This window comes from Populus nigra, chromosome 4 (genome assembly GCF_951802175.1).
Source record: "Populus nigra chromosome 4, ddPopNigr1.1, whole genome shotgun sequence".
Lineage (NCBI taxonomy): Eukaryota > Viridiplantae > Streptophyta > Magnoliopsida > Malpighiales > Salicaceae > Populus > Populus nigra.
Window position 1 is genome coordinate 7,377,855 of NC_084855.1, and position 27,734 is coordinate 7,405,588.

At 35.2% G+C, this 27,734-nt stretch overlaps 3 protein-coding genes across 9 annotated transcripts; all 3 read left to right on the forward strand.

The window, feature by feature from the left end:
* The first annotated feature begins 88 nt into the window (after positions 1-88).
* On the forward strand, positions 89-9,214 carry LOC133690949 (uncharacterized). 6 transcript variants are annotated; one of them, XR_009841548.1, is made up of 12 exons: positions 89-302; positions 691-843; positions 1,080-1,197; positions 1,422-1,518; positions 1,623-1,729; positions 1,869-1,991; positions 2,403-2,556; positions 3,762-3,822; positions 3,905-4,287; positions 5,481-7,098; positions 7,442-7,826; positions 8,789-9,214. XR_009841548.1 is itself a non-coding variant. In XM_062111231.1 (11 exons), exons 2-11 carry the CDS (start codon positions 716-718, stop codon positions 7,686-7,688), a joined length of 3,036 nt encoding a protein of 1,011 aa, XP_061967215.1. In that variant the 5' UTR covers positions 110-302; positions 691-715; the 3' UTR covers positions 7,689-8,124. The 6 variants fall into 6 exon arrangements, 1 of the variants encoding a protein (XP_061967215.1); XR_009841547.1 differs by lacking the exon at positions 89-302 and adding an exon at positions 315-419; XM_062111231.1 differs by lacking the exon at positions 8,789-9,214 and having other exon boundaries at positions 110-302; positions 7,442-8,124.
* A 3,541-nt stretch (positions 9,215-12,755) lies between these two features.
* LOC133692319 (isoamylase 3, chloroplastic) lies at positions 12,756-22,842 on the forward strand. Of its 2 annotated transcripts, XM_062113179.1 has the most exons (23): positions 12,768-13,186; positions 13,263-13,392; positions 13,482-13,627; positions 13,763-13,856; positions 13,996-14,232; positions 14,565-14,669; positions 15,193-15,297; positions 15,728-15,862; positions 16,036-16,122; positions 16,576-16,633; positions 17,648-17,711; positions 17,991-18,090; positions 18,696-18,796; positions 18,979-19,030; positions 19,652-19,714; positions 19,862-19,951; positions 20,025-20,097; positions 20,512-20,591; positions 20,909-21,013; positions 21,094-21,192; positions 21,313-21,374; positions 21,472-21,580; positions 22,280-22,842. In XM_062113179.1, exons 1-23 carry the CDS (start codon positions 13,059-13,061, stop codon positions 22,391-22,393), a joined length of 2,337 nt encoding a protein of 778 aa, XP_061969163.1. In that variant the 5' UTR covers positions 12,768-13,058; the 3' UTR covers positions 22,394-22,842. The 2 variants fall into 2 exon arrangements, with proteins under 2 accessions (XP_061969164.1, XP_061969163.1); XM_062113180.1 differs by lacking the exons at positions 21,313-21,374; positions 21,472-21,580; positions 22,280-22,842 and having other exon boundaries at positions 12,756-13,186; positions 21,090-21,191.
* A 3,098-nt stretch (positions 22,843-25,940) lies between these two features.
* On the forward strand, positions 25,941-26,759 carry LOC133691230 (classical arabinogalactan protein 9-like). Its single transcript, XM_062111648.1, has one exon. The coding sequence runs from the start codon at positions 26,113-26,115 to the stop codon at positions 26,503-26,505; it is 393 nt and encodes a 130-aa protein (XP_061967632.1). The 5' UTR covers positions 25,941-26,112; the 3' UTR covers positions 26,506-26,759.
* Positions 26,760-27,734: the final 975 nt, after the last annotated feature.

Here is a 27,734-nt window from a genome sequence, read left to right on the forward strand (position 1 = left end):
ATATTATTAACATATTAAATAATCTAAAAATATAAAAATATAATTTTAAAAAATATATATGTGATGCGAAATATCACCCCAGTCCAGTAAAATAGGATTGGGTCTCACGTTCAGAAAATAATGAAACGGGTCAGGGCCGTCAGGCACGTCTGTCTGTTATTAGCAGAAGACAGTCATGATGGACGGATGGACACAGGCAGCCACAGCTAGCCATGCTAACTTGTCAATTTTCAACGTGAACCTCTCCAATTCTTATTTTTCCTAGATCTCCTACGCGGTTATCATCCAAATTACGATCTCAGGTACCGCAGACTCTCTTTCGTTCTTCTTCTTCTCTCCAGGTTTCGTTATTAGATCCACATATTTATTCATTCACTCACTGCCTCTCTAGACTTCCAAACTCTCTCTCAAGTCTCAACGTATAAGACTTTGATTTATCTTGCCATTTAATAAAGTTTATATACACTGACTCGTGTTGATCTAAATTTAATCCAATTTGTTTACTCGTCGTTTTACTGCAATTAATCAACGTAGCTTTCTTGAACTAAGAAATGCGCATGTCAAATTTGTTTGTTTGCCTGTATGCATACAGCTCATGTTGGCTTTGATGGTTGACGAGTGTGATTTTTGAGGCACTTCTTGTATTCTAGACGCAAATCTGTTTGTTATGCTCGATTGTCTTATTTGCAGGGGTCAGATCGAGTGATTTGGCAATATGCAGCGCGCTCCGGTGACAATCGAGGAGCAGCTGATTTTGAAAGCGATAAAGGAGGAATGCCCATGGGAGAATCTCCCAAAAAGGCTTCAAGCCACTCTTAATTCCAAAGAGGAATGGCATAGAAGGTTAGACTTGGTTGCTTCTTACTTGCTATGGAGGTTTAGGGTTTGAATTATGTAAATAAGTGAGGTTTGAGGACTGAATAGTTGCCTTTGTGATTGGAAGTTGGAACTGATATTGGCGCTCTTAAATTGTGGACTTCTGGTTTTTTACTTTCACTCCTCTTCTCTTGTCCCCTTCGATTTGTTTTTCTTCTTCTTTCCTTTCTTCACAATCTAATTTGTTTGAGGACTACATGCAGGGTTATCGAACATTGTATTAAGAAAAGACTCCAATGGAATACATGTTTTGCTCGCAAAGTATGCAAAGAAGGTGAATATTATGAAGACATGATGCGCTACTTGCGAAAGAATCTGGCGGTGCGTGCTGTATAGAAATTTTTAAACTATCTTCACCACATGAATATGGGTCGCACCGTTTAGAATAGTTTTTGTGCTTCTGGAATCCTACTTGTGTAATGTTGCTGTAAACTGAATTTCATGTTTTGGTTTCCAATATAACCACCTTTCTTTTCACCTTGTAGAGTAAGTATCATTTCTTTTATGTTTCTCTGTATATTACTAATTGACTTCATTGCTTGCAGCTATTTCCCTATCACCTTGCAGAATATGTTTGCCGTGTAATGCGGTTATCACCTTTCAGATATTACTGTGATATGATATTTGAGGTCATGAGAAATGGTAAGAAGATATTTCTTCAATCAAAACTGAATATGTTGCTCAATTATGTAGCCATTATATCTTATTGTTGATCAGACTTTGCATATCAATCCCTTTGTTTACAGAGCAACCTTATGACAGCATCCCAAATTTTAGTGCTGCAGATGCCTTGCGTCTTACAGGAATAGGAAGAAATGAATTTATTGATATCATGAACAAATGCAGATCTAAGGTACTGGATTGGATTGCTCATATGTTTAGATATTCACATGGATGTATGTTTGGACCTTAGGTTGAGCTCATTGTTATCATCATTTTCAATGGAACAAACTGCTTTCTTACCCATCATTTACTCATCTGGAGCTATTTAGAAAATTATGTGGAAGCTGAACAAGTCAATTGCAAAAGAACTCCTACCCACACAACCTGTGGACTTTGCAATTGAACCATGGTGGGGAGTGTGCCTTGTCAATTTTACCTTGGAAGAATTTAAGGTGAGATCCTTCTAAATCTGAAAAGTGCTTGCACAAAATCACTCCTTCGCTTTTTTGTTTTGTCTATGATTTCAGCACTATTTGTTTTTGCTTTTGAAACTGCATTCGGGCACGTTTCAAAAGTGCGATTGGCTTGAAAAAGCATCAAATTGATGTTTTTTTAGTGTTTTCCGATAGTTTTGATGTGTTGATATCAAAAATGAAAAAAAAATCTAAAACAAATATCATTTTAATGCATTTTCAAGTGAAAAGTACTTTTGGAAAGCATTTTGCACCACTATCAAACACACGCTTCATATGAGACAACCAGATGTATTTAGGTTTCCTTTAGAAGCCCTGTTTGCATTTGGCTGCTCAATAGTCGAGCCTTGTGTTGCTGATGGCAACAAATCCTTTTCCTGACCTTTTCAGAAACTTTCTGAAGAAGAGACGGCTACAATTGATAAAATTTGCAAGGAGGAGGCTAATGCATTTATCCTCTTTGATCCTGATGTTGTAAAAGGCCTGTACCAACGAGGATTAATTTACTTTGATGTCCCTGTCTACCCCGATGATCGTTTTAAAGGTAAGTTATTTGTTTTTTAATTGTTGCCAAGTCAGGTCAGTAAGCTTAACCATGTTTTCCAGTTTGTTAAAAGCATTAATTTATCCATCTTACTAGAAAGTCTGTATTTGAGTATGTTGCTGGCTCATGTACATTTTGTATGAATGTGTCTCTATATCATTTATTATGACTTCTTGCACTGCACATTTCTTTATGAAACACTACGCCAGTCTGGAATTTCTTTCCATTCTGACATTGTCTGATGAATGCTTGAGAGTTATCTGTTATGTGCCCCCTTCCTCCTTAGGAAAAAAAATGAGCTCAATGATTTGAATGTCTATGACTTGACAGGAGAATTAACTGTATAAAATCAGATCACATCTTACTAAATGACGTCCTGAGTTTCTGGTTGTGTTGTTGCTATTTCAGTGGTTATGAATCATTTTGTGTGTGGCTGCAATGTGTTTAACGAGTTGGGGATTTTAGATTCATATACTAGAAAAATAGGTTTGTAGAATGTGGTAGGAAATGTCAAAGGAAATAGCTAACCTACAGCTAGTATATCCCAATAAAGGAAAGAATAAATAGGCAAAGAATCTGCTGGCATTAAATGTGTAGGTATAGGTATTTCCTTCTATTTCCTTTGACAGGAAAATGATAGTTCGGTGATGGATGGCTGATGCTGTGTTATAAAGTAACTTGCTGAAACTCTGTCAACAAGGACAAAGATGAAGAAAACTTGTAATACCATAGTATGTTCCGCTGCATCAATATAGCACAGGTGTTCCACAAAACAAAACCATAAGTTGCCAAAATCAAAAAAATCTTTGTCTCAACTCTATCACAAAGACCCCACAATTCAAATCCTAAGTTGACTTAGTTTAAATTGCCTAGAATATCAGCCAAATTCTTTCTTTCGTTCTTTTTTTTTTTTCACATTGCAACATATTAATTCCAGCAGTATCCTATATTGATCCCTCTAGCTTTTTTGTAAAATATGCATAATAATGGTATATATCCATACTTGACCATGCCTTTCTGTTTGGTTTGGAGCCTGAAACTAATTTTGGAAATTGTTTCAGACTTCCTTTTTTTTTGTAATTTCTAAACATTTTTTATATCTGATGGTTTAATAATAAGATATGTTGATTTGAGAAAGTCTTTTATAAGATTACTCATCCTGTTTGATTTCTGGAGTCAGTTTGATACTTTTTTTGATGGTTCAGTTTCCAGGCTTGAAGGGTTTGTTTCCAACAGGGAGCAGTCCTATGAAGATCCTACTGAAGAGTAAGGCAGTTAGATGTTTTTCAGTTTTTGCAATTTACTAGTGGCAAACTAAGATCTTAATGCCTATAATTAAATTATCCAGGTTACTATATGCAGTCTTTGTTGTTTCAAGTGAGAATGCTACTGTTGCTGAACTGGCATCAACATTGCAGGCTGACCTGTCTCAGCTGCAGGCGGCTGCATCATTTGCTTGTAGATTAGGATGGGCAGAGAAATTGATTGATCCAGGATCCATTCTTCAAGAAACAAGCATACCCGGGACTCCTAAAATCACTCTTGGTGACGAGGAAGATGCTTTTCATGCTAGTATACGCTCAGCAAACATGTTCAACGACAGTGATTCTAGTCAGCATGGAGATCTTACAGTGACAGAACACTCCGGACCACGTTCCAACCACACTCAAGTTGCTTTTATTGTTGATGCTAATATAACATCTTATCTCATGATGGGGTCTGTTTCACCAGGTTTTTTTCTTCATCTTTGTCCATATTCTTGTCCCTTTTCTTTTTGTGTTGAAGATAAGTGAGAATAAGATTATGTACCAACCATGTAGTCAGGATTCATAAATACTGTTATTAATGTTTCACGGGAGCTGAAATGCAGAGCCTCTAAAGCTATGAACTTTGCACTTGAATGATCGGAAGCATAGCCATTCCTTTTTGTGTGAGACATTGGCTTGACCATTTATTGAGAAAGTGATTGAATCAGATGTCATGGGAGGGGGCACTAATTTTAAATTTAGCAAAATACAAAAATTCTGACAAACCTCCTCCATGGCCATCATCAATTTCTTCTTGGAACTTTGGAGGAGTGACCCTGAATATTTCAACATATTTTTCTTTCATCATTCTTCCTTAAGTAATCACCCTGATTTGTCTTTCATTGCTGGATTTTATAAATACAGGAAAATATATTGGAAACTGTTTGATTTATAAATATAAGCATTCACATTGAAAATTATCACCCTAACAATTTTTCTGTTGGATTTAGATATTATTTAACATTTTGCAATGGATGATTCCTGGTGTTGGTCGTTTAAGGTCTTTATTGGATTGTTGAATTGGCATTTAGATGCTTCTCCTTGTATGACTAGATTTGTTATTTTCCATCTGAGATTTTAATGCCATGGTGTAAAGAATATTGCTTAAAGACAGTGATCACTGACATGTAATTTTTTATTGTAGTTTCCTTTGGGATGTTTTTAATAGTTGGGTTTTAACTTGAAATGTCTTAGCCACTGTAGAACATGTTTGAGAAAGCACACATGACTTGATGCTGGCAGAGTCTAAAGAACCTTTGGACTGAGAGATTAGCTTGACGAGCATATTATTCTTTGTAATCCATATACTGGGATTTTGCTAGTCAGGACACTGCATTCTCTGTCTTTTCCATAATACCATGGAGATAATTGATCCATCATGCAGCCCAATTATTCTATTGGCTAGTCGCATGTCAGAAAATTTTGTAGCCTAATGGTACTAATGGAGACATGAACATGAGGCATATCATGGTTATTTTATTCCCCAAGCAGAAATATAACTAGTTTATCACACGTGAAAGAGCTTGATGTGAATTTCATCCATTTCATCTTTCCAACATTGCTATATTCCTTTTTTCGTTGTTTCAATTCATGAAGATTTCTTCTTATGTTTTGCAGGTTTAAAATCCCATGCTGTAACCTTATATGAAGCAGGGAAGTTGGGTCATGCTAGCATTGCAGATCTCTGCAAGGATCTGAGTACCTTAGAAGGAGCAAAGTTCGAGGGTGAATTGCAGGAATTTGCAAATCATGCCTTTAGCCTCCGTTGTGTCCTGGAATGCCTCCTATCAGGTGGGGTTGCTGCTGATGTAAAAGTGGAGGAAGCTTGCAATAAAATGGGCACAGCAGCTTCAAGCATTGATGAGGCTACGTCTTTGATAGCCGATGTCGCTGTGTCTGAAAATTCAGAAAATATTGGGGCTGATGAAGTGAAAATAGACAATGATGATTCCATGAATTCAATTACCCCTGAAGCTGGTTCTGTTTTGGCTAACCTTGTTTCTGGAAGTACTGATGATGACACCACTTCTGTTATTTTATCTGAAGACATAAATTCATCAACTGAGGTCTCCAAATCAGATCAAGATGTCCAGAATGATGATAAACTTATTCCATTTGGAGGGTCTGATGTTGGAGAAGGAACTTTAAAGAGGAGAAGGGATTATCGTGTGGATATTCTCCGCTGTGAAAGTTTGGCTGCTCTAGCACCATCAACTTTAGACTCATTATTTCTCCGGGACTATGATATTGTTGTGTCTATAGTTCCTCTCCCTCATTCAGCAGTTCTTCCTGGGCCAAAAGGTCCGATCCACTTTGGTCCTCCTTCGCATTCATCCTTGACTCCATGGATGAAGTTGGTGCTTTATTCAACTGTGGGTAGGGGGCCTTTGTCAGTTGTTTTGATGAAAGGGCAATCTTTACGTTTGCTTCCTGCACCATTGGCTGGCTGTGAGAAAGCCCTTATATGGTCTTGGGATGGTTCAACAATTGGAGGGTTGGGAGGCAAGTTTGAGGGAAATTTGGTCAAGGGAAGTATACTTTTACATTGTCTAAATTCACTTCTTAAATACTCAGCTGTCCTGGTGCAGCCTCTCAGTAAGTATGACCTTGATGAATCAGGAAGGGTCATTACTGTGGATGTACCATTGCCCCTCAACAACTCAGATGGTTCCATTGTTTGTGTGGGGAATGAACTGGGTCTCTGTGAAGAGGAAAGTTTGAAATTGAACACTTTGTTAACCAATCTAACACACACGATGGAATTACCAACTATTGGTTACATTCGCCTGTTAAAGCTTTTCAGTGAAAGAGAATCAGACCACTTTGCACCTAGTGATAAAAAATATGAATGGGTTCCACTAAGTGTGGAATTTGGAATCCCCCTTTTTAGTCCAAAATTAAGCAACAATATATGTAAAAGGGTTGTTGCATCAGAATTGCTTCAATCAGATACACTTACTGAACACTATGAGGCCATGCAAGGCTTACGAAAAAGGTTGCGTGATGTCTGTGCAGAGTACCAGGCAACAGGTCCTGCTGCAAAACTTCTGTACCAGAAAGAGCAATCAAAGGAGTCACCTCGGCAACTCATGAACTATGCCAGTGGAAGATGGAATCCCCTAGTGGATCCATCTTCTCCCATTTCGGGAGCCTTGAGTGAGCATCAGAGACTAAAACTTGCCAATCGACAACGATGCCGAACTGAAGTCCTAAGTTTTGATGGTAGCATTTTAAGGTCTGTTGGATCTCTCTTATTGTTTGTCTGTGTTAGTTTGCTTCCTCTAATATGCCATATGAATTGCTCTCTGTATTAGCATTTGCTGATATAGTTCTCTGATATAAACTCTTAATTTTTTATTGATGTCATTTTTTAAAAAACTTTAGCACGCGATTATGTCTATATATGCATAAAATTGGTGGCAAGTGGGATTACCTATGAAAAAAGAGGTCATAATATAGAACTTGCTGTCTTTATTTCTCTAGTTTGCTCATCTTGATGAATGATTTGCAAATGTACTTTGCTGTAACATCGTGCAATTTAAGAACCTAAATATTATAATTGTCCAATAATATTGCAGATCATATGCTCTAACTCCAGTATATGAGGCTGCCACAAGGCCCATTGAAGAAACCCCAATGGTGAAATCTACAAAAGCTGATCCTGATGAAGCTGATAGTAGAGAAGTAATTCTTCCTGGTGTGAATCTAATTTTTGATGGTTCTGAACTGCATCCCTTCGACATAGGTGCTTGCCTGCAGGCTCGTCAACCGGTTTCCTTAATAGCTGAAGCTGCGGCAGCCTCAGCTTCTACTTCAATTAAATAGGCCTTCATTTTGCTTGATGGGGGTAGACACAAGTATCTGCCAATCTATCAACAAATGGCAGTTGACGAACATTACACCAGCTTTATTCTGATGCCTGGTTCACCTGTTTCACCTTTGAGGTTGCTTGTTGTGCGTGAGGTAAATGCAAACTTTTCCTTTTGCTATAGTAATTGGTTAGATTTCAACAATGTTAGTTATTCCCTGGGAAGTGCTTTATGTTCTTTTTATGAGTAAGAACGTGTGAAAAGAAAAACTCAGGGGCAGGCTAAAATTTCACTTTTCCTGATGCAATTTAGGTCAGAGATCACAAACTTGAGATGTTTTATTATTTCGTTTTTTTTATTTTTTTTGCTTATTTTACTATGGACTAAGGATACTGAATATAGGCATTCACTATATATATTTGAAAACAATGTTACAAGAGGTTTGAAGTTCATTCTCTGTCTGTGTGCTTATGTCTCTCTCTCTCTTTTTATGTGCTGGTTTTATTTAAACTTGTAAATGAAATCTCATGGGTGAGAAACCATTTTGTTTCATCTTGCATTTTTTTCTTGGACTTGACTGCATTTAGTGCAATTTGAGATGGGCAGTTGTTTGACTAATTTTTTAAAGCTAATATAATAAAAATCCCATATAACAGAAAAGCGACCAGTGTTTGGGACATTGGCTATGATGCCTTAAAGAGCAAAATTGTTTTAATGAAATAGGCAACTAGAAAAACAATTGCTGGCGGCGAAAGATTTATACTGCTTAAACCTTAATCATTATGTTTAAATTAGGTCAAGACATCTGATTTAGCATCACCTAGTTGGGTTTTTTTTACAATCTTAAGAGAGGCTTTATATTTTTAGGCCCTTTTACTGAAATATTAAATGTGGATTGCTTTCATCTCTAAGCCATGCCACTGATACTTATTTTGTTTTTCATATCTTCCCAGCTTCCATCTCTGACTAAGGAACGCGTAGACTTTATTTTATTTTTCAACTCCTTCAATCTCTATGCCTTTTTGTCTCATTAAGATGTTCATCCTATTCAGGAAACCCCCCCTCCCCAACTAAAGATCCATTCGTTCCTTACAAAATTTCCTGGTGTAAATGCAGGTCGTATTAGTTTAAGGCTGAACTGGTTACACCCTGTTAATCCGTACCGTAAAAAGAGAAGAATGATGGTTTTTAGAGCAGATGTGTCTCGATTTGATGCCTGATGTTTATTCCCCACCAAGAAACAAACTTATTTTTTCACATGATATTGGGGGAAAATGCAGCACATTGATGTTTCCTGAATGTCAAAAATACAAAACCTTCTCCCATAAACTGCATATAATTTTGATTCCATTTTTTTTTTGTTACTGCATATAAGATTTCTTAAACATGTAAAGGAGACAGCATACAGCAGAGTCTGATGAATTTTTATCTCGAAACTGTAGTGAGGAATTATCATGTTATACTGGACATGTGCTTCCCTGAACGCAATATTGTAATTACGTAACTTTTTTCATATGATAAGCCAAACTAAAGTTGATACCACTTGCATCAACTCTTGTGTGAGAAAAAAATGCTGCCATTATTTTTCAAAATTCTAAAGTTGGCGCCTGTTTGGTTATTTTGAGGATTGTGCTGTGGTAAAAGGGAAGGATATTTGTTTAGCGTTCCAGGAGGATTTCAACTGAAGGTATGCATGTGCCAGTCTGCTTTTGACACAAACACACTGACTTAGCGTTGCCCGACTGCTGCTTTTACGAAACTGATCTCTCTCTCCCCCTCTCTCTGTTTCCTTTGGTACAGAAAGGGCCCAAGAAAACTTTAATTCTTATGAGATTAATTTTAAACCAGGATTAGATAAAAAATCAAGTCGGAAAAATTTAAGATTAATACATTAAATCAGGTTTAATAATAATAGTTTCTTAGAGCATAAACATTTTTTTTCATAATTAAATTTTTTTATCCAACTCACAGCACAAGTTAGAAAACGAGTTTAGTTTATAATTAATTAAATTTTTCATTGATTATAACTTTTTAAAAAGGCACGGGGGATATTAGATTTCTATTGGTTTCAATTTTTTTAAAAAAATAAAAATTAGAAAAAACAATAAAATATTATAAAAAACCAAGAAAAAAAGTTGCCAATTTCTTTTTTTTTCTGTTTATTACTGGAATTTTTATTTTTATTTTTTGTTAGCACTAGCAAAGAAAAATATTGACATTAGCAAAATCATCTATTATATATTTTAAAAATCCAAGAAACAAATAAAAAATGGATTTTTTTTATCACAAACTTATTAGCAAATACTATAATAAGAATTGATTTGATTATAGATGAAGGGACCACCACTACCTGATGAACGAAATCATAAAAATCCAATTATCCAAATTATAATCACAGAGTATTTTTACAAAAAAAAATGTTACCATAAAAATCTCTGGTGTTATTAAATCTCATTCTCTTACTATAGAATGGGTCCCGCGTGTTCTTGCCCAGACATGGAGCTGCCCTTAACAGACGGATTGTAATTTTTAATGTTATAGTTTAGCAGCAGACTGGATAGGGCGGATGTTTAAATCTAGGCTGGGCTGACTGGATAGGGCCTATGTTTTACTCATACATGGGCTGACTTTATTGGGCCTATCATCTGGGCTCTTTGCTCTTAAGGCGTAGCGCCTCTTTTGTGTACTCTCGGTCGCAATGTCCCTTTAAAAATTAAAGGGATAACGTTTTATATATTGAAAACTAGGTTATTTGCCAGTGATTCGTGGCTGAACTATATTTTTAAAAATAAAAAAAAAAATCATGAAGAGCATGGAGATTTTATTTGTAATGATATAAACTCAAGTAAGAAGATAAGTCTTTAAATTCCTTATCTTGTATCTTTGTCTTGCATAAATTTCCAATAAAAAATATAAAAGCTAATTCAATATGTTGGTTTATTTAAAAGGTTTTTAAAAAACCTGAATGAATATTTTTTATTTTAAAAAATTAATATTAAATGATAAAGTTTAAAAAAAATAATGAGGTAAACAATATAAAAGGACACCAAGTCATGTAATTTTTTTAAGCCAGTAATTTTGGATATTAGATTGAAAAATATCATACATGGAAGAACTTAATTTCCATTTAAATATTGATATTTGCATCTATTTTATTATTATTTTTATTATTATTATTATGAAGATCAACTTTCCGCTTTAGTTTTTAATTAGTTTAACAACTTTCTGTATGATTTATAATATATGTTTTTAATTTTTTTATATAAAATACAATCATCATTTTTTGAGTTTTTAATTAAAAAATTTTATGATAAAAAAACTTAAAAAATAAAAAGCTAAAGTTAAAAGCAAAAACATCGTTGCCATATATATATACATGCATGCAATACTAAAATGACATCTATGCCTTTCATGAAAAGCCATTTGCCTTTGAGTAAGAAGAATTTTTATATTTTTATAATGTGCATTAGTTATTAAAAGATTATTTGGAGAGGTATAATTGTATTTTTTATATTTGTTTTTGTAATAAAATAACCTAATCATCTCTTAAATAAAAAATATTAAAACTTACAGGAAAAGTTATCAAGGTTTTTTCTTTTATCTATAGACAAAAAATCGATAGATATGTTGTTGGGATAAAAAACATTACAACATGGGGTTAAGAATTTTTAGGTCTTTTTACCAATATATTTCTTTGTAATTATCAGAGTAATCAAGGGTATTATCAGCCTTTTATATTTATCAAATATTATTTAAATTTCAAAATTTGTTGGCATGTGGAAAATATTTGCACACTTTGACTGGTGTGTGCGATGTTTTTTAATGGTGAAAAATGCCATGCCATTCTGTCATTTTACTTGATTCATCACCATGTCCTTTTTCTTCTAAAAAAGTGCATGTTAATTAGCGTTGGTTAATTTCTTACTAGTGAACTTTTCTTTTTTCTTTTTCATGCCCTAAAAAATAGACATCAGTCCTCATTGTTTTTGGTTTTTAAGATTTAGTTTTTTATTTATTTATTTTTATCCTTGAGCTTTTTATTAAAATTTTATATGTTTTTAATTTAATCTTTCAATTCTAATTTGTCATATATAATGCTTTTCAATTTGGTCATTCTTCTTCTGGTTTCTAATTTTTTTCTTTGGTCTTCTTATCAAAATTTTGATGATTTTCAATTTTATAATTCAATTTAGGTTTATAATGTTTTATTTCTTATATTTTGGTACCTATTTTTTGATTTTTTTATCATTTTGTTTAATTTTTTTCTTTTCAATATAACCATCTAATAAAAAAATTATTCTTACCCTTTAATTTATTTTTCATTCTAATTTTCATCCTCATTCTTTTAATTGTTATTTTTTATTTTAGATCTTTTATTGTAATTTATTCTTGTAATGTATTTTTTTTAATTAGTCGAGGACTAATTTTTTTAGTTTTTTAATTTAAGGTATTTCAGATCTAATGATCCGGGTCATGAGTTAAAAAAATTATTTATCGGGTTATTCTGAACTCATAACCTTTGTCATGGTTTTTCAGGTTAATTCGAGTTAGCTCTCCCTTACCACCCGGATTACGTGTTTATCATACTATCTGGGTTAACTTAAATAAAGTATTTTTTGTGTAATTTTTATTCAATTATATGCTTTTAATGTTTTTTTTCAAGGTTATTTTAAATTTTTATTGTACTTTAATTGTCGTTGTATTTTTTTTTTAATTAAAATAAAATGAACTTATTAAATCGGAGCTATAACATCAATCATTTGTTTTTTTTTTTGAAACGGGTTTTTTATCCTTAGATATTGTTTTTTATGAAAAAAAAAAAGGCAAGCGTGACGGGGTTCATGATACTGGAATCTTCTTTTCTCAGGTTATAAATTAGCCTGCAGTGTAGCTGTTAATCCTACCTGGTATTTGACTAGAAGAAATAAACAGAGTTAATTTCACCGAACGTTGACGTGGTGCCACAAAAGAGCCTACCAAGAAAGCAAAAACTAGACCTGCAAATGGATCCAAAAGTTCCTGCGATTTCTCCACAAGATATTTTAGGCAACAAATCTAATAAGCTACAAGGATCCCATCCATGGACAAAAGCAATGATTCTTAATGACGCCTTGGAAATGGCGACAACCACGTGTAAAGACATGAAGCGACTGCACTCCAACGATACCAATCACGTGGCAGACATGACTCCTTCCCTTCCTTTCTCTCGAGATATAATGATAATAGAAAGCCGCCTCCCCACCGACAAGAGTGATATTAGAAAGTCCCCCCCTTTTCCATTCTCCACTAATATAAATATATAAATAAAATTCGAATCCTTTGATTCTGGGAGATAGCTGCTGCTGCTGCTGCTGCTGAAGCTGAAAAGAAGAGGTAGCTCGCAGATATGCTTCATCAATCACTTCCGCTCCTCTGTGATTCCAAAATTGCTGACAGCATACTTCTCTCTGTCTCACATTTCTCAAACAACAACAACAACAACAGTATCGGCTCTTCTCGTGTTCTCGATGTGGGGTCAGAAATCTCCCTCCTCTACCGCTAATTTTTAGTGCAAGTAGAGATATATTAACATTTCAATGTGTTCTTTTAGATTGAAATTCAGTAAACAATCATCCGGCGGCGGCAGCAGTGGGCGAGGATTCTCCAGCAAGGCTGGAGTCAAGACCACTACAACACCTAATGTTTACGGTCGTCGTGCTCAAGAAAGTGTGCTTGAGCAGGTATAATGAACTAATCATCGTTTTTCACATAATATTCTGGATTATCGAGGTGTGTAAGATCAGTGTTTGTTCTGTCTCTGTGATTCTAGGAAGAAGCACCTCAAAAGTTGGGATTTAAAACATTCCCAGGTCAAGCATTTCCATTTGGTGTTTCACAAGTTGAAAATGGGATCAATTTTGCTATATTTTCGCAGCACGCCACTGCTGTTACACTTTGCTTATCACTCCCTCACAGGTAATATTTCCATCCATCCTTCCTTCCTGATTGCTTAAAAAGTTACAGGCTTGCGAATCCATATTGATCGACTCGTCTGATCTTTGTTTTTTCTCTTAGTTGCGTTCTGACAAACTTCATGCTTTTTTTTGGTAGGGGAAAGTCTGAAAGGACGGATGGTGGAATGATTGAGGTGGCTTTGGATCCCAAAGTTAATAAAACGGGAGACATTTGGCACATATGCATTGAGGTAGTGATATTGTCCTATTTCTCATAACACTTTAATTTAATGGTAGTAGTAGCGGTTATTTTCAAGTTGATCCATGCTTTTTTCCATGCCTGCAATTAATTATCACTTCCATAAATCTGTATTATTTCTATAAGCGCAGGATTTACCACGGGACGACGTGCTTTATGGTTATAGGATAGATGGTCCTCGAGATTGGCGTCAAGGACATCGATTTGATAGCAGCATCATGCTTATTGATCCTTATGCTAAGCTAGTTGAAGGTCGCCGATTTTTTGGTGATGCCAGCCGTAAGCTGTCAAAATTTTATGGAACTTATGATTTTGATAGCTTGCCTTTTGATTGGGGTGATGACTACAAGCCTCCAAATATACCAGAGGTACCAAATGTTGCTTGCATTTCTATTATGTATCGTGTTTTTGTTTCCCATGGTATATTTTTGCTACAAAATGAAATTCAGCAACTGCATGCTCTTCTACCCCTTTTTTCTGACTGATATTGAATGAGTGAATTACTAATTCATTTTGCTGCTTCTCTTATGCTGGATAAGTCTGTTACTAAATGATTTTTGCTATTTCTTCTATGCGCCTTCCATGCATTTATTGCGACATTCAGTTGATAATTTGACACACCTGTGTTAGAGTTGCATTTGTCTTTTTTTTATTTCCTCTCCATTTGTTCTTTTTCATAAATTTTCTACTGTGTTTGCAGAAAGATCTTGTTATATATGAAATGAATGTCCGTGCGTTTACAGTCGATAAATCCAGTGGCTTGGATCCAAGCATACGTGGAAGTTACCTTGGCGTAATTGAGAAGGTAATGTTGAACTCAATAGGCAATAATCTACGAATAACATTTGGAAGCTCAATTCATTGCCAGAGTCAATAATGTTTCACTTTGAAGTTTAAAGCAACTATAAATTTTCCACGTGAGTTTTTTTCTTTTTATTGCATTTGGATGATGTGTAGTAACTGGAAATTTAGAAAATCCTTTTGTATGCAATGTTTGACTTTCCTATTAATAATGATTTCCAGTAATCACTTAGATAGTCAGCTGTTATCATGTTGCAGCTACAATATCGCTAGGTCTCTTGCCTCTTCGATATCCTTTTTTACATTTTCAGTTTCTTTTGTCGGTGATGCTCATAAGAGCTATTCTAAAAGGTAAGGATGAATCTTAGGTTCAATATCCAAGAGTGGCAACACTCCCTTAAGAGCAAGAACTGCATAAATCTTAGGTTTAAAATCATGACTTGATGCTCATGTGTAGTCTATATTAGTTGTATTTGATTGCTTGCACTTATCTTGTTCTCCTGACGATAAGTTTTCATTCAATTAAGATCCCACATCTTCTAGAGCTTGGTGTCAATGCAGTGGAGCTGCTGCCTGTGTTTGAATTTGATGAATTTGAGTTTCAGAGGCGCCCAAATCCCAGAGATCACATGGTAAAATAAAACTTTTTAAAATTTGAGACTTTTCTTTGCAATTTCTGCATTTTGTTGTGAAACCTTGAAATGCTTTGCTTTTTTGTTTTTCCTTCCTTCCTATTATTTATGTTATTTTTAGGTCTCTAAACAAAGTTCATATTTGAATTAATGAATTGTTATTTTTCTGATTTTAAACAAAGTTCTGTATATTTGAATTAATGAATTTTTTGGAGAGTTCCATATACAACGTTTTCCTGTTTCTGTACCACTATTTCTAAGCAGATTCAAGATAACATGCCCTTAGACATGTTAAATCAAAATTCAATATTATGACAGAGTACTTTTGCGGCCGAGCTTCCCTATTTCCTGTGTTTTTTGTGCTCTAATTTGATGTACTGAATTTAATGTGAACTATTATTTCTTCTCTCTTTCCTGCCTTTTCTCTAAGATCAATACATGGGGCTATTCAACAATAAATTTCTTTGCTCCTATGAATCGGTATGCTAGTAGAGGTGGTGGACCTCATAATGCATCTCAGGAGTTCAAGGAAATGGTTAAAGCCTTGCATGGTGCCGGAATTGAGGTAATAAATTGTTATCTGGTCATCAATTTAAGACCACATTCTTCAAAGTTGGGAGCAATGATTTCATTCTTGTTCTGATATGGCAAGTCTGTGATGTATGCACACCAGCATACATGTACACGAAGCCTGAGTAGTTATTGAAGCAATTTTCTGAAGCTTTTTACTGTATACAGGTTATTTTGGATGTAGTCTTTAACCATACAAATGAGGCTGATGATAAAAATCCTTTTACAACTTCATTTCGCGGAATCGATAATAAGGTGATTTACTCTTTGTTTTGCAGTTTCTTGCTGTTGGGGTTGTAATGGACTAACAACAATTTCTAACGTTATAGGCTTTTGAATCGTTCAGGCCTGAGAAACACCCATTTCAGTATATTTAGTAATTGGTTGATTGGTTTTGAATATTTTAACAATTGCAATGTTGGGAGTACCTTCACTTTTGTGGAGTCTTTCTGGGTTTTAGTGTAATTTTCTTTTAGTCTTGTGGAATGCAGCCTGATTTGTCTTCAAACTTGTCAGCCTTGTAATATTTTGCTCAAGCTATGATTTCATTACGAGCCTTTAGTGAATGCTCTGAAGTATCTGATTGGTGGTTATACCATGAAAAGTTCATTATATGCACATCTAAATGTTTCTCTATATAGCATTTCATGCATTATTATTCAGCTATTTCTTCATTTCTCAGTGACATGTCTTGTTATCCATTTACAGGTTTATTACATGGTTGACCTCAGCAATAATGGCCAGTTGCTGAATTTCTCTGGATGTGGTATAAACTTTGTGCTCAATTACTTTTTATTCCCTTTTCTGTTACTTTTTATTCCTAGGTGAATTTTGGCTCTCTTCTTATAGCAAGAGGACTGTTTAGAGAACCCAGTTTTTTATGCCTCCATTACCGCTCAACATATCTTCATTTATGATATATCACAAGAGTAGTGGATACTCAAACATGACAGTTTAAGACTAAGAAGCTAGTAATTTGTTTCGTGTTCAATGAGAATTCTGAGAGATCCCATGATGATCAACTTTTTGAAACATAGCAGGGAGAAAGAAAAATGTTGCTGTTTGTGATAGTGGCAGCGGCAGACTAGTGAGTAGGTAGCCAAGATGATAGCTGCTGGCTGTAGTTCGTGGAAAATTTATTACCTGATTCTGGGTGAACTTCTTGAAGTTCTCTCATTGGCTAAATGGGGTTTTGCAGAGGGTTCAGAACTCTTTATCTTTTACAAATTTGGAGAAAAGCATAAGTTGACTTAAAAGTCACCTCTGCTTCTGCTTACTTCCAATATTGAAAATTGAAGCTCTTATTTTTTTTTTCTTTTTTCCCTGTGCAGTTTGAAACAGAGTTAACAGGGAGAAGACTTTCTTTTTTCTTCCATATGCTGCAATATTTTCCTTGTATTTGAAGGCCCTATAGATTCTCATATTGAGGACCAATGACTATTTTAGTACTAGAACTGACAAGATCATCTGAACTTTTTTTGTAAAAGTTACTGAAAATTTTCAATTCCATTGGGCCATCCAAATCCTGTTTGGTTTTATAATGCAGCATGCGAACATGACATTTTCTTGAAAGGTGATATGGTTAAGATAAGTACAGGGTTATTAGGACTTTTGGTATTTCTTGCTGGTTTGGATGAAATCAGGAATAAGCTCACATGATTGTTAAGCTCAAAGTAACAAGCAAGCAAATGCCTTTTCATTATGTATTTTCTGTGAAGAATTTTGAAATTATTGCATGCATCTATGGCTCTTTCACTTGCAGTTTCTTGTTTCTGTCCAGGGAACACATTAAACTGTAATCATCCTGTGGTCATGGAGCTCATCCTAGACAGCTTAAGACACTGGTATGTGCTAAATTAGAATGAAAAAATTATCTCGTCTTTGTGACATTTGAATTAAAAAATTTCATATAATAGTTTGGAAGTTTTCTATTGTTTGGGTATTGCTCCAAACTTGTCAACTTGATCTTATAGCCAAATGATATCGCCTCTTAGGTTTAAGTCAACCTATATTCTTTGGTGATCCTTAACTTCAGCGATTTAGGATTGTGTATGTTTTGTTACATCTGTGCCTGTGCATATGTGTATAATTTACTCCTCATCCTTCTCTTTTACTGAATGCAGGGCCATTGAATATCATGTGGATGGATTTAGATTTGACCTTGCCAGTGTACTTTGCCGAGGAACAGATGGTTCTCCACTTGACGCTCCCCCAATTATTAGGGTGAGATATTTTCACATATGATATTATATTTCTCAAAATAGTGCAGTTACATGCATTACTGATGTCTATCAATTAAAAGAAACAGAGAACACAATCAGAAGTTAATTGATATTCTGTCAATTCACTTAACAATGAAGACCAAAAATTGGAATGTTACATTGCAGAAGAAGAATGCTTTTTAATTGGAAAAGGCCAGACCTTTCCTTAAGACTGTGATAGGTTCTTAACATGCATTCAAAGTTTAACTAAAAATTTATTTCTTCCAATTTGGATCTATATAAATTCTTTCTGTGTGTGTTGATCATACTGCAAATGGGCACACACAATCAATACGCTGTATCCTTTACTAGCATACCTTCACAATGATGTCCGTGCTTCTCTACCTGGAAGAACTATTTCATGCTGTTGTATTAGAAGTTAAAAAAATATTCTAAATCTTGTAGAATGCTGAAGTGTTGTTTAGTTGCCTAGAACTACATATGGGATGCTTATTTTGTTCCAGGCAAAATAGAGCCTCCATACGCGAATGAATTCATGTGGTCTTTGGCATATATAGTCACAATAGTGAATTTTATGCAATGACTTGTTATTGTCTAATTAACCAGGCAATTGCAAAAGATTCCATCCTGTCAAGATGTAAAATTATTGCAGAGCCTTGGGACTGTGGAGGCCTTTATCTGGTTGGAAATTTTCCAAATTGGGACAGGTAACTTTTGTTTATTATTTTTTGTGAATCTTTGGATAATAAAGGCATTTACTTTAAGATGCATTATCAAATAGATAAACACAAACACAGTGATATTTTGCTCTTCTTTTTTATCATTTTTACATTTTGTAATGCTTTTGGTATCTGGTTCTACCTCACCCACGCTTTTTTTTTTTATTCAGATGGGCTGAATGGAATGGCAAGTACCGTGATGACATAAGAAAATTTATTAAGGTGATGCCAGAGGGAAAGCAAACTGACTTTGATTTCTGCGTAACTTATTAACATTAAGGATAGCTTAACAAGCACAGGATATAGGAACCGGCAAGATAGCAACTCAAACTTTAACTGAAAGTGATGAATGAATGTGTCTTATCCTGAAATGGTTTGATATGCTTGAAAAGGTTTAAAATGGATTTGAGATGATTTTGATGGAATTACTAGGTATTATTAGAAACTATTTTAGGAATTACTAGGTATTGCTTGAAACTAGTTTATAACACCAATGTTCTAAAACTTCAATAGTTGCAATCACATTCTTGTAGTTTTGTCTCTTCTACTGAATTTTGTCATTTTTTTGTTTATCCTTTTAAAAGAATTATCTTGGCATCCAAATTCATGAAACTTTTACCTCTTCTTTAGCCTTCATTTTTCTTTTTAACTTCCTGTTCTTTTATCACTGCATGAATGTGGTTTGCTCTTCCTTTATGCTTCTGTTAGATGACGATGTAGTGTGCTGTCTTCCATGCAACACGATTATGTTTCTTAATGGGAGAAACAAAATGTTCTTGTAGTTTACTTGTGAACATTTCTGTTTGTCAGTTCGTTTTCCTTTATACTTTTTGCGTATTATAGGGTGATTCTGGTATGAAAGGAAGTTTTGCCACCCGGGTTGCTGGATCTGCTGACCTTTACAGAGTAAGCGTTTTAATGTCATAAAGATAATGATCGTTGCAATATCTGCAACTTTCATGCATTTATATTATTTTACCTAGAATAGTGTATCATTGCATATTTAAGATTGCCTCATGTTAACAGCAACTCATATTTTTATTTATGCTGCAGGCTAATAAGCGCAAGCCTTGTCATAGTGTTAATTTTGTTATTGCACATGATGGATTCACGCTGCGTGATCTTGTTTCATACAATTTCAAGGTAAGTGAAGCATCAATTTGATTAAGTGAATCATTCAATGTCCAGTTTTTTCTCATTTTCATCGGTTTTGTAGCACAATGATGCTAATGGAGAAGGTGGAAATGATGGATGCAATGACAATTTTAGCTGGAATTGTGGATTTGAAGGTAGAGTTGAAAATCAGCTTGTATCAGGATTTTTCCTTGAATCGTTTCTAGCTTTGGAGTGTTAAATCTTGTAGCAATCAAATAGTGTTTTTGTAGGTGGTAAATCATAGTCATTACCTTGTATGCATGCTAAAGTAAAGGGAAAGTGGGGGCAGGGTCTAATATGCTGTTTTTATTCATGGAAACTTATTGGATTTTTTTGGCTTTGTCAAGTTGCTTCACTGTATAATTGATGCATTTATTTTAGCCTTCAATTTGGATGTGTCGTTGATCTTGAGATTAACTGTGTGAAATCTCAAAAGTCCAATATATATATATATATATATTTTTTGGTTCATTTGCTGGAAGAGAATCTATTTCAGATGTATTTATTTCCTTTCTTTAGGTGTTAATTTATCTTTATATATTGGGCAGGAGAAACTGATGATCATAATATTAAAGCTTTGCGCTTCAGGCAAATGAAAAACTTCCATTTAGCATTAATGATATCTCAGGTACAGTATGTTCGTGTGTCACGCTGGTGGCACCTTATTCCTTACCCTGTAGAGAACAGGCATACAAAAAATGCCTTGGAAACTTTTTTCAGTTGGATAAATGGTTTCCAATTCACATGTGATTTCATGTGTCATGCTTTTCTACTAGGTTTCTAAGCATCTTTCATATCCTCTGTGCTTTTCTGCAAGGTTTTTATGTCTTTTTATTTCCTCCTGTCTTTTTCCCAATGAATAATTCTTAGCATTCGTAGCTTATCCATCACTGCTTAAGAAGCTAAGATATCAGGAGTTCGTTTTAAAGTATGATTATGCACCAGGGAACACCAATGATGCTTATGGGGGACGAATATGGACACACTCGCTATGGAAATAACAACAGTTATGGGCATGACACCTCTATTAACAATTTCCAGTGGGGGCTCGTAAGTTTTTGTATACAATTCTTGCCCTTTGACAGCTTCAATCCAGTAAATGTCTGAGTGAAAATCCTTTGTTAAGGCAGTTGGATGCAGAAAAGAGTAGTCACTTCAGGTTCTTCTCAGAGGTCATAAAGTTTCGACAGACACATGAAGTATTTACTCATGACAATTTTCTCAGCGAGGTAATTTGCTTTTCACCTGCGACTTAATAGACATGCATTTATTTTGAAATTACGATATATTTTAACAAATTAACACCTATGAAAGAGCTCTCAACACACTTCTCTGTGCATGTTATGCAGAATGATGTGACATGGCACGAGAACAACTGGGAGAATCACGAAAGCAAATTTCTTGCATTTACGTAAGAAATTATACTTGTCTTCCAGCTGAATTATCTTGCACCTACTGTTTTTTGTTGTAGTACCTTGCTTTGCATCATCAAAATGCTTGTTCCGCAGGCTTCATGACAAAAACGGAGGAGATATCTATTTGGCTTTCAATGCTCATGACTATTTTGTTAAAGTTTCAATACCCCCACCACCACCCAAGAGGCGTTGGCTTCGTGTGGTTAGTGTCTCTTCTGTTTCTGACACATATGCCAATGCTCTTGCTGCTACTTGTTGCTGTTTAACTACATCTTTTGCAACTCTTTCCTTTTTGGTGCAACTGTATCTGTGCATGCTATTCGTTTGCCGGAGCACTCAAACTGCACATTTCAGTGGTGCTAAAGCAATTTTATATAGGCTTAGATCTCTGAAACCCAACTGATTTTTGGCCTGAGATCTGACTATGGATAATCTCATGGAAAAAACTCGACAAAGTTGATAATTATGTTGTTGGCTTCCAACAGGAGGAGTGTTGTTGAGATTGGATTTATATAAAGATCCCTCAACATTTGCTATTAATTTCCCAAGGCAGCCAGTTTACTTTCCTGCCTTTTTTTTTGGGTAGTCATATAAAAGATTCATATTGTGAGAATAAGTACGACACACGAGTATTACTCCTATACTGCACTCTTTCCCACACTTTAAACCATGGCTTCTTACAAGAGATGTATTATTGCTCCACTTTTCTGAAAGCTGATATATCCCTTGTTCAATTTACGTTGATGGTGTTAGACATGAAGTTATTTAATGGTGAAAAACAGGCTGCGAAAATCAGTCACATCATTATGTTGATTATACTTTGCAGTTGTATTTTTCAAAATTGTAGCATATCAATCAGTTCCATCTGAATCATATGTACAAATTCGTTGTTCAAATGCAGGTAGACACCAATTTTGAATCTCCGGATGACTTTGTTCCTCAAGGTCTCCCAGGCATTGGAAGCACCTATAATGTGGCTCCATACTCTTCAATTCTTCTTGAAGCTAAAAACTGACACAACCTGAAGCTGATCACCGATGAATATTCTGAATGACCTGCCTGATCTGGAGAATCGCAAAATCTTCCCTGGGAAATGCTCAGATTCCTGGCATCAGGTTATGGTTACAGTACTTGATGTAGATGTCACTTTACCCTGGATGAATGCAATCAAAGAGATTTGAGAGAGCATGGAGGTATATCATTGCTACAATGTGACTGATGTCCGCTCATTCCTTTGTTGCATCAACTAATAAAAAAATACTTCAACTTGAGCAACATGTAGAATATGCCCTATTCGATGTAGGTGCTGCTGTGTGTATGTTATGCATGAGCTGTGTAATACTGAGATGAACTCTGGGGTCCGACAGTTGGTGATTCCTAAATAGAGTGGAAAGAATGTCGAAAGATTACTAAAAAATAATAAATTGATAGTAATAATTACGAAGACAATGTTAATTATTAGTATTTCTTTGGCTTTCTCCCAATTGATTTCGTGCTGCTGCCCATTAGACACCCACCAGCAGCAGCAAACGCTGGCTGGCAACTGATGTTCACTAATTACCTACTTTGTCTTTTTTAATGCTTTTGTTTCAGTAGAATGCCAAAAATGACAATCTGCCTGACAGATTAATAATTTTGAAGCATGTGCACAGCGGTCTTAATCATGGGGTCTGTGTGAAGAACAGATCTTGTCATGAGCAGGTGCATGAATCGTGAAGCCTCAAAGTACAATCTGGCAGTGACCCACACAAATTGTGACAGGCAGGCAGACAGACAGGACAATCCAATTATCAATGATGCACCCTCTCTTCCCTCGAGCCAAAAATCTTTGTTATTGTACCCTCGAAGAAACAAGAACCATTCTTCCGTCCTGGCTAGCACGCGGTGATATTACCTCTTCCATTCTACCACCCGGAAAATACCTCGCTTCGTATCATTTAGTCCAGTTTGGTAGGTGGTCGACCTGTCTCTGTATATCGTCCTTTCAAGCCCCCTTGGATTATAGTCCTGAACTAGAATTAACTTGACATCCTCAGTGAATCGAAAAGCTGTCTGAATGTTGGGAGATGCCATGCTCTGACAAGGTCCATGTCCCATTGATCGGTGGACAAGTCTGGGCCAATCGGATCATCAATCATAATCATGGTACAGGCACCCTGTGTCTATGGTTTCTCTTCCACAATCTGCCAATTTTATGTTATATCCAATTTATCTCATCTCAGTGACTTTGATTCTTTCTGCGAATAACCACTGGTTTTGATTTAACGTGAGGATCTCTATCTAAATCACATGATTAAAAGAGTTGAAGGCATCAGATCTAAGCCTAGAGTGGGGTTGACTTTTTTTGTTGTTTTTACCGAAAGACCAACCCAAACCCGTTTGGTTACGCAAAAATGACCGGAATCCATGCATGTATCTTCGAGATAGAACTCAAACGCTAACTTTTTTATTTTATTTTAGAAACTTCATGGTCAAACACTCTTTTCAATCGCGGCTATAATATACGACCATGACAAACAAATATGAAAATATCAAATATGTAACTCGAATAGATTTATTACTCGTTGACTGTGTAAGTCTTAAAAAAGCGCCCTATCGCTAACATTTAGCTGTATATAATTAGTTTTTCTAGAGTTGACCAAGTTAACACTTGATAATTGTTTTTTTTTAATTTATTATTTATTTTAATTTTTAATTTTATTCTTTTAATTATAGTTTTTTTATGTTATAGATTTTTTTTCTTCATTTTCATTCTTCGGCGTTTAATTTATTGAGGATTAAATTTTATGGTTTTTTTATTTATAATGCTTCTGATTCAATAACATAAATCTCAAGTTTTAAGAGTTGATATGGGTAGGAATTCTTTTTTTTTTCTTATTTTTTATAGTTTTATTATTCTGTAATATGTTTGTTTTTAAAGATTGATTTTGTGGTTATCTTTAATTTTTTTTATCGATTTATCTCGATTTCATGGCTCAGACCATGAGTTACCTAAGCCTTTTTGAAATTAAGGTTTTCTTTTTAAAAAAATAATTTTTTTGTGTTTAATTTTTAAAGATTTTTTTTTATTTTATACAGATAAGATTTATTTTATAAAAAATATTTATTTTAAAATAATACATATGATATGTTAGGCCTTTCATAGTATTTTTTTCATTTTATTTTATTCACTCGCTTTCATGTGTGTTTCAATTTCTATTATATTTTATTAATTTTAATAAATAAATTTAGTAAACATAAATGGATAAATATCTCATTTTACGAGATTAAATATTTTGATATATATTTATTTTTTAATTTTTTTGGTTTCTCTTTTAAGTATTATTAATAATTTATTTATATATTTACATTAATGATTATTGATTTTTTTAACTAGATGCTTTGATAAGTTTTTAATATACACTTTTAATTTTTTACATAAAAAACATATTAAAATAACCTATATGTCCAGATTTTTTTTTTTTAAAATTACGGCCTGCCGGCAGGTAAAATATCTAGTTTGTATACGTAGGTTGTCAGCCAAAAAGAAAGGTGGGTCCGAGATAATATATAAATGTCACGGAGTTATCCTTGAATGATATCTATTGACAAGCAAAACTAATAATTGGCAAGCAAATGGTCTCCTGGCCAACCCATATTAATTGGAAAGAAACAATAACCCAAGTGGCAGCGGGGTGGCTAATTAACGCCGTGAATTGAACTTTTCAAGCCATCGATCAAGTGGGTGTTTTTTCTTCCTTCCCTGATATAGCCTCCAAGAGTAGTTGAAATTTGTTCTGTTGGAACTTGTCAATTCTCACATGGAAGACGGGGCACTGGATGTCCTAATTGGACATTAATTCACGTTTTCTAGGATAAGAGGCTGCAGTTTTTCTTTTTCTTTCTCGTTGTTTCCCCCCGTAAAACTCCATTTCCGTCCTTGTTTTCGAAGGGCTTGCGTTTTTTAATATACAAAACGTAACTCGGATTAGACGAGTTAAATTTAGTCGAGTTAGTTAACCCTTGGATACTTCAAATAAATAGCTTAAAATACTAAAATGATAATAATTTGGCATAGAATCTCTCACACACAATAAATAACCCATGAGCAGATTGATTATTTATTTATTTATTTTTGTTTTCTACGGACAACTGGACTTGTGACCCTCTAACGACTAAAAAGAACCTGCAGCTGGGAATAGAGTAGAAAAATGAAGCAGCAACGTGCTCATCATAACGGTTAGCAGAATTTTTGTTCATAATTAATTACAAGTGCATCGATCATTGGTTGGTCTGTTCTCCTCCTTCTTCTTTCCCTTACCAAATCAACAACCCAATCTATCTACTCCCCCGACCGAACAAGTAAAACTCTCCACCATCTCCTCTCCCCAAGCTTGAAATCAACGCGTTTTCGAATCATCAAAAAATTGGAACCACATCCGACGGCTCTCGTTATCCATTGTAGCCACGCGTACCTCCTTGATCCTCTCCCACTTCCAAATATACAATTTCCGCCTCTCTAATTATAATACACCAAACAGGTACTAAGCTGTAATTTCACAAATTCAAAGGAAACAAACAGGAAACTGCCCTCGTCTCCTAAACCGACTGAAAACCTTAAACCTTCACCTTCCCTTTCTGTATAAATACAACACCCTCTCTCTCTCTCTCTCATCAATCCCTTTATCATCTCCTACCTGTATACTTTCTTTTCTCCTCTCCTCTCCATCCTTTCCTTCACAACTTACAACAACAATGGCTTACAAAATCTGGGCGCCTTTGATGCTTCTGGCTCTCTTTGCCGGTTCAGCTTTGGCTCAGGCACCAGGAGCTGCACCAACAGCTTCACCAGCTAAATCACCATCTCCTGCACCCGCTGCTCCTACAACTCCACCCCCCGCTCCAACCCCCTCTCCATCAGTCTCTGCTCCAACCCCCTCTACTTCTCCAGCCCCCTCTACTGCTCCATCCACTCCTCCTCCTTCATCTCCAGCCAGCTCACCACCTTCTCCCGCTACCCCTGGCCCCTCCGTATCCGTTCCTCCAAGCGCCGCTACCCCTCCATCTCCAAGCGCCGCCGGCTTGAACAAAGCCACCGTGGCTGGTGCTTTGATTGGAGTCGCTGGTGTGTGGTCTTTGTTGCTGTAGATCTGATCATCGGATGTTGATTGTTACAATTATATTTATGTTTCACTTTAGTCGGGGATTATTGTTGTTATTATTTCGAGTCGTTTTGTAATTTTGTTTATGGACGGTGATGGTGACTCTTTTGGTTTATCTTGACGGTTGAGATTTGATTATTATTATTGTTGTTATCATTGTTCTTTTTTATGATTAATTAATGATTGGTCGTCATGTAATCAATCGTTTATTTTCAATAATTTCTTATTTATCTCCTCATATATCCTGATGCTCTGTACTTAACTTGATCTGGATTTCAAAGGGGAGAGCGATCCATCGACCGTTCATATCCTCGTGTGAGAGAGCGTGGGAGGGAGAGTGATGGTGTTTTTATTGTTTGATTTTTTATGCTTAGATGATAGCAGAAAAGTTGGAAAAAAAGTAAAAATAGGGTTTCATGTTAGGCCTGTCATGCACGTGGCAACAGCTGTAAATTGAAATCTTAGGGTTTTTTACATAAGCCCATGTGGTTTGTCATATGACACGCGAGAGAGACCAACTGCAACAACACTGACATGTGGATGTTATATCTCTAGTCTACTTGGTTGCTGTCACCTGACACGCGAGAGAGATCAACTGCAACATCACTGACCTGTTTCTTTATTTTGAGTTTTCGTGCTTGTCTGTGAAGGTAAATGCGTTAGTAGCTGTTTAAAGTTTTCTTTATTTAAAAATATATTAAAATAATATTTTTAAAAAATTATTTTAATACCATTACATCCGAACAATAATTTAGAATAAAAAAATTAATTTAAAATTAAAAAATTAAAAAAAATTTAAAAGTATTTTTTACGGTTTCCAATGAGAGGGGGTTATGTAAAAAAAGAGAGAAGAAGATAGCCAACTCTTGGTTACAAAGACTTCGAGCAACTTGGTTACAAAGACTTCGAGCAACTCACGAAAAATGACGCGTGTGTATAATTCAACAGCAACTTGTGCAAGGCCTGATGATGGTGCCCAGCACACCATGCCATTGCGGATTTTGCCACCTTCTCTCCCTGATCAGTTGTCTATCACAAAGAGAAGAGAGTCTGAGTACAATGTGTCCCCACGACATATAAAGCTTTTCTCAAAAGTGGATTTAGGGCAGGTGACATGTGGAACCGCATCACAAGTCCAAGTCTTTTCATTGGCTATGTGATCCTGGTTTTATTACCAAGACTCAACAGCTAGGTGCATTAATAAAGCAACTTTAT

Bases quoted from the DNA above. Each gene is read 5' to 3' on its own strand.
- LOC133690949 (XM_062111231.1), top strand. From the start codon at position 716: ATGCAGCGCGCTCCGGTGACAATCGAGGAGCAGCTGATTTTGAAAGCG. The intron at 844-1,079 runs GTTAGACTTGGT...GACTACATGCAG, and splicing joins AAAGAGGAATGGCATAGAAG to GGTTATCGAACATTGTATTA. The intron at 1,519-1,622 runs GTAAGAAGATAT...CTTTGTTTACAG, and splicing joins ATTTGAGGTCATGAGAAATG to AGCAACCTTATGACAGCATC.
- LOC133692319 (XM_062113179.1), top strand. From the start codon at position 13,059: ATGCTTCATCAATCACTTCCGCTCCTCTGTGATTCCAAAATTGCTGAC. The intron at 20,592-20,908 runs GTACAGTATGTT...ATTATGCACCAG, and splicing joins TAGCATTAATGATATCTCAG to GGAACACCAATGATGCTTAT. The intron at 21,581-22,279 runs GTTAGTGTCTCT...GTTCAAATGCAG, and splicing joins AGAGGCGTTGGCTTCGTGTG to GTAGACACCAATTTTGAATC.
- LOC133691230 (XM_062111648.1), top strand. From the start codon at position 26,113: ATGGCTTACAAAATCTGGGCGCCTTTGATGCTTCTGGCTCTCTTTGCC.